Source organism: Rhinolophus sinicus, linkage group LG02 (genome assembly GCF_036562045.2).
Source record: "Rhinolophus sinicus isolate RSC01 linkage group LG02, ASM3656204v1, whole genome shotgun sequence".
NCBI lineage: Eukaryota > Metazoa > Chordata > Mammalia > Chiroptera > Rhinolophidae > Rhinolophus > Rhinolophus sinicus.
This window is the reverse complement of record NC_133752.1, coordinates 158,037,980-158,050,376: the sequence shown is the minus strand read 5'-3', so window position 1 is coordinate 158,050,376 and position 12,397 is coordinate 158,037,980. Positions and strand designations below refer to the sequence as shown.

The 12,397-nt window shown below is 35.0% G+C and overlaps 1 protein-coding gene across 1 annotated transcript in view; it reads right to left on the bottom strand.

The window, feature by feature from the left end:
- LOC141570120 (sucrase-isomaltase, intestinal-like) overlaps nt 1-12,397 on the bottom strand; it is an 81,054-nt gene that overhangs the window by 15,821 nt on the left and 52,836 nt on the right. The window contains exons 12-13 of the mRNA XM_074325837.1: nt 11,436-11,520; nt 98-215 (exon numbers count right to left, since the gene is read on the bottom strand). Of these exons, the coding sequence (XP_074181938.1) occupies nt 98-215; nt 11,436-11,520 (203 nt within the window). The remainder of the gene's footprint in view (nt 1-97; nt 216-11,435; nt 11,521-12,397) is intronic.

Genomic DNA, 12,397 nt, shown 5'->3' with positions numbered 1-12,397 from the left:
CTTAAAATAAATTTTCTCCTATTTTTTAAAGGATATTTTAATAAAAATTTGTGGATATTAAAACAAAACATTTCAAGAAGATTTACAAACCACTCACTAGAAAGTAGGTTTTGCTTGTGACCAGCCAAACAGAGAATGTGTATCGTAATGATATCCCAGATAAGTCTTGGAATTGGGACATAATGTTTTCTCAGCCAAAAGTCCACCTGTGATATCTAAAAATGAAATAAGATAAAAATATGCATTCTTAACATAATTTAAATATCTTTATTGTATTTCATTTGTCTGTTTACATATTGGTCACCCTTACTAGCGTATGAGCTTCTTGAGACATTGAATATTTTTTAATTGGTGACAACAGTAGTACAATAACATGACAAAAATTTTTTAATTGTATCTTGAATGTATGAGACATAGTTGGCTATTAGTATCAAGACTAAGTTGGATTTGTCTCAAATATAAAATTAGTTTAACACCAGAAAATCAACATAATTTATGCATTAATATATTTAAAAAGAAGCATATGATCATCTCAACAGACGTTTTAAAAATGTTTAATAAAATTCAACTTCATGTATGACAAAATCTCTCAATGAAATAGTAATAAAATAAAATTTTCTTAATCCTGTTAAGATTATCTACAAAAATACCTATAGCGAAATTCATACATGATAATCAAATATTAAAAACATTTTATTGAGATTGCAAAAGAATTGGCTGCTTTTACCAATTCTGTTTAATCCTGTACTGGAGTCTTATCCAGGGCAATAAGGCAAGGAAAAATAAATCAAAGATGGAAGGATTGGAATGGAAGAACCAATGCTATGCATAATCCATACATAATATAAATGTCTACATAAGAACGAAAATCATAAAGAATCAACAGATAAATTATGAGAATTAATCTTGCAGTTTAGCACATTTTCTGGATTTAAAAAATCAATAAACAAATACAACCAATTACAGTTTATAAGTCAGCAACAAATACAAGGTGAAATGATTAAAAGAGGCATTTAAAATAGAATCAAAACTATAGAGAAACCTAGAAATTAGGTTAACCAAATAAGTCTAAAATTTCATGAAAACATAAAACTTTATGAAAAGTAATTTTAAAAGACAAATGGGGGTTGGGGAGAGTACCATACTCTCATCCCATGGGAAATCCTGTATTATAAAGATGCCAATTCTTTCCAAATTGATTTATAGATTTAATGTCTAATAGCCAAAACACTCTTGAAGAAGGTCAAGGTAAAAAGATCTATTTCCCACATTACTTCAAGGCTTATTATAAATCAGAAGAAATTAAGACATGTCAAATTGGTGACGAGAAAGAAAAACCAATGGAACAGAAAACAGTCTAGAAGCAACAACTATAGTATATATGAATGTCTATCATAAGAAAAAGTTAAGTACTGCAGATCAGTGAGGGTAGGAGGGAATGGCCTTTTCATTAGTTCTGGGGAAAGTCTTTCTTCATATTAAAAAAAAAAAAAAATGAAGTTAGACTGTTGTCTCATACTGCTCAAAATCAACCACTAGTAGATTATAAAGTATAAAAATATTTTATCTTTAGACCTCAACATATCTTTATGACCTCAGGTTCAAAAGTATTTCTTAAGTTACAAATTGATAAAGAAAAGGATTGATAAATTTGACAATAGTTTAGCTAAGAACTTGTGTTCAACAAAAAAATACTTAAAAAGGAGTAAAAAGATAAGGCAGGAATTACTAGAGATATGTGTAACACAACTGAAAAATAAGTATGATAAAGCTAATGGCTCAGTAGAAAAACGAGGAAAACCATTGAACAGGTCCATAAAACCTGAAAAGCCAATGAAGAGGAAAAATGATTAATTTCATTTATAAGCATAGGTATGCAGATTAAATACATAATGAATTGACATTTCACTCTCACCAGATTAACAAAAATTAAGATGACGAACAATTTGTTCTATTTCGTTGTGAAGCTCTGGCCCATTCAGTACAACGCCATCTTGCATTTGCTTTCCTTTTTCCCCCTAATTCATTTTCCTTTTTCCTGTCTTGGGACTGCTCCCCTTCCTTCTCCTCCCCTCCTCCCCATGACTTCCAAAAAAAACCCCACCTTTAACAGAAAGTTTTGCCTCAGGCTCTGTTTTCTAGGCCCTTGGATACATAGAATAGATAGTACATACGTGTCTAGCATTTTGTATTTTGCATAACAGAAAACAAAAGATCCTTCATCAAGAGTATAAAGAATTCTCACATAGAGCACAACTAGGAAATTATCTCCTATTTCTACAAAAAACTGAAGAGGAAATAAATTTGAAGTATAGAAAGTTTAGGTTAAATATAGAAAGTTTAGGTTAAATATAGTATAGAAAGTATAGAAAGTTTAGGTTAAATATAAGGGGGAAAAAGGTAAACCAAAAAATGACTTTCTTCCTAAAGATTTTTAAAAATAGAAAAGACATCACAACTATATAAGAAAACTTGAGCATTTTCATAGGTAAGTAGAGGAGATACGAAGTACCACTAACATGCTCTACCTGCTGTAAGAGTCCTGGCCTCTTCATATACACAGAAGCAAATAAGTGTTATCTTTTGATGGCAGAAACTCAGGGTTTCTGGAAAGGAGAGATCAGGACAGGAAGGGATTCTTCTCCCAAATTAACTCAGTGTTGAAACAAATAGTAGGGTCAAAGTTGAGTTTTTTGAGAGAGGGTACTGGAGATTAACTCTTGTTTTCTAAAAGGTGTTCGCAGGAAGTATTAACCGATCCTCTTCAGTTTTTCCATTTTCTTTTTTTAAAAAAAGCTTTATTGAGGTATAACTGATACAGACAAAACTGCACATATTTATAATATATACAATTTGATGAGTTTGGACATATGAATATGCCCATGAAATCATCACCACGATCAAACATATTTATATTTATTACCTCCAAAAATTTCCTCATGTTCTCTCTCTTTCCCTCTCTCTCTCTCTCTCTCTGTCTCTCTCTCTCTCTCAGTGATAAGAACACATAACATGAGATTTACCCTCTTAAAAATATTTTAAGTGCACAATACAGTATTGTAGGCACTATACTGCACAGCAGAATTCTAGAATTTATTCATCTTGTACGAGTGATAACAGAGGTGAACGAGATGTAAATAATCAAGCATACGGTGTTTCCCCGAAAATAAGACCTAGCCGGACCATCAGCTCTAATGCATCTTTTGGAGCAAAAATTAATATAAGACCCAGTCTTATATTTATTTTATTATATTATATTGTATTGTATTGTATTGTATTGTATTGTATTGTATTGTATTGTATTGTATTATATTATATTATACCGAGTCTTATATTATATTACATAAGACCTGGCCGTATATTAAAATGATATCAGGTCTTATATTAATTTTTGCTCCAAAAGATGCATTAGAGCTGATGGTCCGGCTAGGTCTTATTTTCAGGGAAACATGGTAGTACCTAGTACTCTATAGGTACCCCCAAAATATATATATTTTTGTCATAGCATATGAACTGACAAAAAAATATTCATCTCTGAAGTTTATTTGGATTACATAGGGAAGCAAGATTAGTAAAGAAAAATTTGCTGCATAAATTCTAAAATTTAAAAAGTAGGAGCATATCTCAGAAAGGTTATTAAAAGATATACTCACTAAGGATAGATTTTTTAAAGTGCTTGTAAGAAGGTTTTCATTTCTTTTAATGTACCACCTTTATAATTTTACTTACATTTGGAGATAAGTTTGCCTTAGAAAATTATTTTTCCCCATGCCTTGGACTGTATGGAATATAAACTCAATAAGTTACTGTAATACAAAAAAGTCTGAAAAGAAATTGCCTTTTGTTCTGCTTTATAATGTGCATTATTTGAGTAACATGACAATGACTTTAAGAGGTTTTCAAACTGACAATGATTAATAGAAACGAGCGAGATTGACATAGTTGTATGTGCGTGTCTGCCTGCTTGCACTGAATCCTGTCAAACAAAGTCCAAAGATGAAAGCTCAGTTTCTAGAGCCAGCTTCAAACCTAAATTTTCTCTGCTACATGACAGTCCTGCTCAGCTTGCACCTCTAGACAGAAATTTACTGATGTGTGCATTTTCACTGTAAGCAGCATAGCATGGTGTTAAAAGAACCCAGAGCTGGAATCAGATCAACATGGGCTCAAATCCTGGTACTGCCATTTATTGTAACCCTGTGACTTCGAGTACGGCACTTCACTATTCTGAGCCTCAGTTTCTTCATCTGGAAGATGGGAATAGTAATTTATTTATAAGCTTTATAAAAAACCTTTTCCTTATTTCATTGCTCTAAGGACATTGCTTTACAATATGGTGTGACACATGGAAACGTCTGATTTTTAAATTACTAGTAATTCTTATTTATGTTGTGAGAATTAAATGAAAAAGTTCATATAAATAATAGGTCTTTTATATTATTCTTAGTATTTTGATTACTATATTATGAATAATAAACATTAATATTTATAATAAATATTACTAATAATTGTCATTACTTCATATGAAAGAAAAGCATTTCCTATTTTACATATTTTCTCTGTACAATTTAGTCCTTTTAAGTCTAGTCTGAACCTTCCTAGTGGGACTCTTATGTTCATGTGTTTAGCCTAAAATTTTGAAACCTAATCTCCAGGCATTTGGTGCAACTTGAGGTGAAGCTGCTGCACACATCTAGCTAAAGGACAATAGAATCAGCCTTGGAATGACAGAGATCTATAATATCAAGTAAAGTGTAGTATGAAGGAGTCATTGATCAAGTTATTGTGTTTCATTCTAGCAATTTTTTCCCTATTGTTTTAAGATGTTTCAAGATGTCTCTTTTATTTCAACAGATGTTTATGAAGGCTTTCTAAAAAGCTGTAGTTGTAGGAGTGGCCGGGTACCTCCATTGGTTAGAGTGTGGTGCTAATAATACCACAGTTGCTGGTTCGATCCCCGTATGGGCCACTATGAGCCGTACCCTCAGGGGAAAAAAAAAAGCTGTTAGTTCTTAGCAGACAAATTTATTTCTATTCATAAGTTTTCCCTCCAGGAGTTTATTTCCTTTCTTTCTAAGGAAAGTATGTGGAGAGATAAGAGAAAGAGGTGTTTGCATATTAGAAGGTACTAATTTTAAAAGCACTAGGAAAGCAGAGCTTTGCTGCTCTGCTTTTGGTCCACACTCTAACAGTACCCTAGAGAAGAGGAAGGACATTTGTAAGGACATAGGTATGGAGCACCTCAGGAGGGGCTATCTGGATCTGTGGAATCCAAGGTTCCCAAGCTCTGCAAAGATTTCCCATATGCAATGTAAGGAAACAACAGAAGGACCAGACTTCAGGCAGACACTGGGCTTGGACAGTTGGGCTTGCATCTCAGCAGAAGCCAAAGACTAAAGGGTCTTCCTTAAGTAGTTTTTCTCTAAAACCATTAGCCTCTTTCATGACACTGAAAGTAGGGATAAGTGTGATTTAGTAAATGACTGAGAAAGATTTTTTTCCACTTGGAAGATTGAGATGAGGGCTGAGAAACATATTTGATTTGTTTGAAAGGAAATAAAATAATGCAATACTTCCTGTACAGCCATGATTTACATTAAGATGGAATATTATGAAATCCAGAGAGTTTGATGAGTAAGAAGAATATCAGGCCTAATAGAAAAAAATTGAGGAGGGGATTTTTTGAAAATGATCAAGTCCAAGAAATGTAATTATTTGGTTGAGAAGGTTTGTGCACAATTTGGTACCAAGGTAAGGAAAACGTCAACTGAACCTAAATATTAGCAAAAGAAGAATAGAAAGTAATAAAAATTACAGTGAAGAAGTAGAAGGTAGAATAATGGTCCCCCCAAATTTTCCATGTACTAATCCTTGGAACCTGTGAATATGTTACCTACACGTGAAAAGGGACTTGGCAGATATGATTAATATTAAGGACCTTGATATAGAAAAGATTAGCCAAGATTATCCAGGTGGATCTGATCTAATGACATGGTCCTCAAAAGGAGAGAACCTCTGCCAATTGTGTTCAGAAAGATGTGAAGGGGAAACAAGAGCTAGAGACAGATGCAACATTGCTGGCTTTGAAGATGGAGGAAAGGGGCCAGGAGCCAAGGAAAGTGGGGAAACATCTGGAAGCTGGAAAGAAGAAGTAAAGGGATTCTCCCTAGGAGCTTCCAGAAAGGAACGCAGCTCTGCCAACACCTTGATTTTAAAACCAGTGAGCCCCATGTCAGATTTCTAGCCTGCAGAACTGCAAGATGATAAATTTGTGGTAACTTGTTATGGTAGCAATAGAAAACTCATCCGCATAGCAGGAGTTCTAAGTATCCCTACTAATAGGATGGTACCAATTATAAGGCAATTGAGAGGTAACATGTATGGTTGCCATGACTCTGAGTTGGGAAGCACTCATCTCAAGTGAAAAGAAATATTATACCTTTGCATTCAGTACAACTGCTTTTACAATAGTTTGCAAAACATATAAGGATGTACTACTCCCTGTGGTGCTTAATCCTATTGCATTTTATTTTACTGTTTCTTAGTATATGTCCAGTCTCCCCAACTGCTGTACTTTTTTGAAGTTAAGATTCAGCTACTCTTCATAATAACTCCCTAACTCTATCATTGCATTAAACACCTGGAATAAGTGAATTAGATGTGGATTTGATTACACTGACTAAATCATATTATCTGTGATCTTAATCACACTAATAGTATCCTACTAAAATGCAAGGTCCTAAAATATATAGATCTTTCTTATTGTACATTCTCAATAGTTCTCCAAAGTAGTCCCTACAAGGTGGGAAAGGAGAAACTGATAAAAGGCCATGGTAAAAGGGTGTGTTATATGGTGAAAGCCATGTTGTATTGAGCGTTCATGCAGCACTGAGGCAAACGTTGCTACACCTGGTCAAACATCTGTCTTTCACGAGCCCCACGCTGACCCTTGCATTGGAGGGGTTAGCTAAGAGGAACGTTTGGCTGTAGATGATATGCCTCCAACAGTGGTACTGCTGGAAAAGCACAAACTATGAAGATGTTTCTGGTATTTGAACAAATATTCCAAAATCCCCCATCTGCCTATCTCCTTTGTACATAAATTCAAAGATTCTCAAGGTCAAATCATACCTCTCAAAACATATACGGAATGTATCAATCACAAGAGCGTGACTTAAAACGTTTACTCAGAGACAGCTCTTTGTACAGCGGCTTTGATGGGCTTCCCCTGTATGGATCCTCTCTGGGAGTTGCCCTACCCTTATTTTTCTGTAGTCTCTTGGCTTTTTCTCCTGGAATCATTAATTTTAGATTTTATGGCTTTTAAAATGCCGTTGACAGCAAGGATGGAAGTAGTATAATACACAAAGAAATCTAAGTCTAATTCAGATTCTGCTGCCTTGAAATCTTTGCCTCTCTTCTAGATCATCAAAATTGAGATTTTAATATCATTTCAAAGCTGTCTGTATGATATACTGAAGATACACAAGATCATAAATACTAAAAGGAGTTGGTCTCCCTGGAAAGGGGAGTGGGGGTGGGGGGGAGGGGGAGAATCATGTCCATTTATGCACTTTTCTTTCTACCATAAACTTTTCTCTCAATCTGTTATTATTTTGAAAACAACGTGTTTCTAAAGAGATGTAGAGCCTCTTTACATTTAATTTCTAAATCTATGCATTTGAGAATAAGTTTAATGAAACTTTTAATGTTTTTTCAATATGTAACGTACAATTGAATCACCTTACCTTGGCCATTAGTTATGGTTTAAATTTAACTACATACATAGCTCAGCTCAAGTTAAGCCATTTGCAGTACATGTAAAACAGTAACACAGGAATTTAGACATTGCGTAATAATTTTCTTACTCCCGGTAGATGAAGCCAGCAGCCTCATCATATTGTTTCATTACTGAGAGAACATTTTGAGCACTAACTATATCATAATAGAGCCAACCTGTTTGGCCACAAAGAAGAAAATGGAACAAATGTAGATAATTACCCGCTGGAAGGCAGTGGATAATTATGGGACTCCTGTACTTTAACCAGAATATAACTCCTAATTATCTCAAAAGCCTAACTTTATACATTCAGAAATGGTTACCATTCAAAGAGATTACGCAAAATGGTAAAACCTTAGATCACTGAATTGTAAGAGATAAAAAGAAATTTAATATTGGTTAAAAATAGCACAGGGAATAAGAATACTCCTCTGATGCCACATCAGACTTTAGTCTGTAGGCTCAGTATCTTCGTAACACTTACCCTGACTACAAGCAGATTTCTTCAATTTTTTTTTACAATAATCTATTTTAGAAAGAATGTGTCTGAGAGGTTAACCAATATTAGTTTTCCTTTCATGTCCCAAGTTGGTATTAACAGTCTCTTTCTTCTCTGATTCATACTTTCCTTTTTTTTTTTTTTTCTTTTTTTTTTAAGTTCCACACAGTGATAGACTTGTTCTTCAAAAGAATTTAAACCAGGAATAAAGCAGCTAAACCTTAGGCCATCATTCATGAAATAATCCCAGTCAGGGTAAAAATGAGGTCTATATTAGCTAATTCTGGCATCACACCTTAGAGCAACAATGATGGAAAATTGTACCAATAATCCCGTAAATTTATTACGTATTTGTAGTATTTGGCAGAACATTTGGAGTTAAATTTAAATCCTCCCATATTGTTTGCAATAGATACAATAGTAGCTATTTCTTGTACATCTATTGCATGTCACTCACTAGCTCTATACAGAACGTTTTAAATCCTTAACTTGCAAATTTTGAATTCATATCTCCATTTTAGAGTCAAAACAAGGTTCACAGGCCTAGAAAAGGATTGAGTTAGGATTTGGAGCCAGTGGGACATTCCTTGTGTCATTGCCTGTCCTCCCGCGAGTTGCCTGCTTGGGCCAGTGTTTCAACACCACCATGCAGGACAGGACCTGGGCATCTTGTTGCTGAAATTACTGTGTGATTCCAGTGACTCCCTAACCTTTTACTTCTCTTTATCCCTTATTCTTTGCTTCAAGACTGCAAACCACAATTGAATTCTCAATGCTGCCTGGGAATTGCACTATGCTTCTGTCATAAATTTACTTGGCCACTCTGTGATATGACTGTAGCATACTTTCTCCTTTCTCTTCAAACTTACTACTCCCCAAATTCAATCCTATTCTCCCCATCACTTCCACTTCTTTAAAACATAAGCTTTTTTAATGAAGATCTTCAGCTTCCCACCAGTTAATCCATACATGTATGTGCATCTGTATTCAGGTTCTTCTCCCTCCAGCAACAATAAAGTGTTCCTGTTCATTTCATGCTCCATCCCTTAACAATTAATGCAACTCATGTTAGCCTAACTTCTCAGTGACTTCAGTCCTTGGATTACCTCTTCCATCTTTTGTATTAGCTATTTTGCCAGTCTACTGGCTCAATCCTGACACCAAACAAACACACTCTTGTATCTCCAATTTCTTAAAAAACAAAGACAAATATAATAATAACAAGTGTTGGAGAGGCTGTGGAGAAAAAGGAACCCTCATACACTGTTGATGGGAATGCAGACTGGTGCAGGTGCTATGGAAGGCAGTGTGGAGGTTCCTCAAAGAATTCAGAATGGAGTTACCATATGACCCAGCAATCCCTCTCCTGGGTATCTACCAATAAAAAATCTGAAAACATTTATCCGTAAAGCTATATGTGTTCCGATGTTCATTACAGCTTTATTTACTTACGGTGGCCAAGACATGGAAAGAACCAAAATGTCCTTCGATAGATGAATGGATAAAGAAGATATGGTTTATATACACAATGGAATACTATTCTGCCATAAGAAAAGATGAAATAGTGCCATTTGCGACAACATGGATGGATTTTGAGATTATTATGCTAGCAAAATAAATCAGACAGAAAAAATAGAGAACCATGTGATTTCACTGATATGTGGGATATAAAACTGAAAGCAGCAAAGGAACAAGACGAACAAAGAAACAAAAATTCATAGACATAGACAACAGTTTAGTGGTTATCAGAGGGTTAAGGGGGGAGGGGTGGTAGATGAGGGTAAAGGGGATCAAATATATGGTGATGGAAGGAGAACTGACTCTGGGTGGTAAACACACAATGTGATATATAGATGATGTATTACAGAATTGTACACTTGAAACCTATGTAACTTTACTAACTATTGTTGCCCCAATAAACTTTAATTTTTTTAAAAAATGAAACTAATATTATCCATATTGCCAGTCTCCTTATTGCTAAACTCTGGACATGTTCTGCACTCATCTTGTTTGACTTTTCAACAGCATCTTACAGAACTGACCATGCCGTCTGTTTTTACTTCTTAGTCTCCTCAGTTGAGACACAAGGCATCTCTCCTTCCTACCTTTCCTTGTCACTATCTAATTGCTCCCATTTGGTTTCCTTAGCTGGATTTTTATTTCTATCCAAAGCGTAAATGTTGGGGTATGGGTCTGCATCTGCTCAGGGCTCAGGGTTAGAGGGCTCATTTATCAAATTCATTTTATACACTCTGTCATTCTCAATACATTGACTCATTCATCCTTGTGGGTTTAAACACCATTTTTATGCATATAATTCCCAGTTTTTTAATCTCAAGTCCAGACTGCTTCTCTCCAAATCTTATACATCTTGAGGCCTCCTTGATATTTTCATTAGATATTTCAAAACAATAAGAAAGGGAGTAACTTTTGGAGAGCATTTGTTCTGCCTAGCAAGTAACATATATGTGGAGGGTGGCCAGTATCTCATGGATTCAAGGAAGGTGAGTGAAACTTTAGAGTCTACCAGTTCTCAAGGGTGGATTTTATTTCATTTTTGCTTGTCTCTTTTGTTCCAGGTTCACTGGGAACTGAATCACTGCACTTGCAAATGGCTGTAATTTCAAAGGAAATGTAAATGAAGTGCTATATATAATGAGTCAAAGTAGAAGTCTACAGTCAAGGATAAGCCTCTCAGTCTGACTGCAAAACTCAATTTCTCAATTAAATCTTCACAACTTTTCTATCTCATAGCATTTTCGAGTGTACACGATTAATTACAAAAATAACAAACACTGTAGAAATTATAAGTTGAAAAGACCTTGCAGCCAAAGAGAGGAACTCAGTCATCTAAGAGTCAGCTGTGACACCACACCAATAAATCTAGCTTCCTGTCTTATTAGGTAGCCAAGGAAGGGAGTCTTTGGATCCTTCCTAGACAAGTGAAGACACAACTCACAAACATTCCAAGGTCTTACCACCCAAGGCATACACTAGGTACATATACATGTTCTAAGTTTTCTACATTATTTCTGTATTGGTGAGCTATGAAAGAAAACATATGCTTTCCTAAGACAAACTGATGGCATTAAAGAGATTGTTCCCCATGAAATGCAAAAATGTTTCAAAATCATTTGGCAATTTTGGTGTACTTACCAGGCACATAGGGTGGGTAGTTTAGATTGTTTTCTTCACAATCTGGGTGCTGGCCATAGTGAAAATTAGATGGTTCATTCATATCCTTACATAAAAATAGAAATTTGATGAGTAATAATGGGCATAGTTTTGTGACTTTTCATCATGGAAACAGAACACATAAAGCTCATTAATTCATTCAACATACATACTTTGAGTACCTAAATGAATGAGATGGTAAGATAAGAGCTCTGTGACGCATAGGAACAAACAAGACAGTGTCCCTGATCTCAAAAATTATATACTGGCAGACTAGCAACAGTTACATACATATGTAAAGGTCACAGAACAGAAATAGATACCGCCATTTCTGTTCTGTGAAAGATAATACCAATCTTCCAATGGTTGTGAATACAAATCATTCTTAAGTTTTTTGTGGTTTTTTTTTTTTTTTTTTGTAGCTCACATCTAATGTGTCAACCAATCCTGTCAACTCTATCTTAAAAATATATGCATAATCTGACCACATCTCATTCACTGCAGTCCCACTATCCCAGGCTACACTGCCAGTCTCTTGCCTGGACTGTCACAGTAGCTTCAAACTAGTCTCTCTCTTCCACATGGGCCCAGAGGTAGATTCACCTGGAAATTAGGGAAATGTAAGTTTCATGGTCTCTTTTTGCAGGACCCCTTCATATGTTGATACATAAAATTCTATCTGTAATTTTTTAATAATTTTTTAAAGAGAGTCGCCCAAATTATATAAAGCTCCATAAAACCTAGATTCATCTCTGCTTTCACACTGTTTTTTGCCTTCCTGCAGTCTATTCTCAATGCAGCAACTAGAATGATCCTTTGAAAACCTCTGCTCAAAACCCTCCAATGTTCTTCCATCTCACTCAGAGTAAAAGCAAAAGACCTTACAATTGGTCAATGCTGCTGTTTGTGGTAGCGACTCAATATCCTTCTGATCTTTTTCCTGA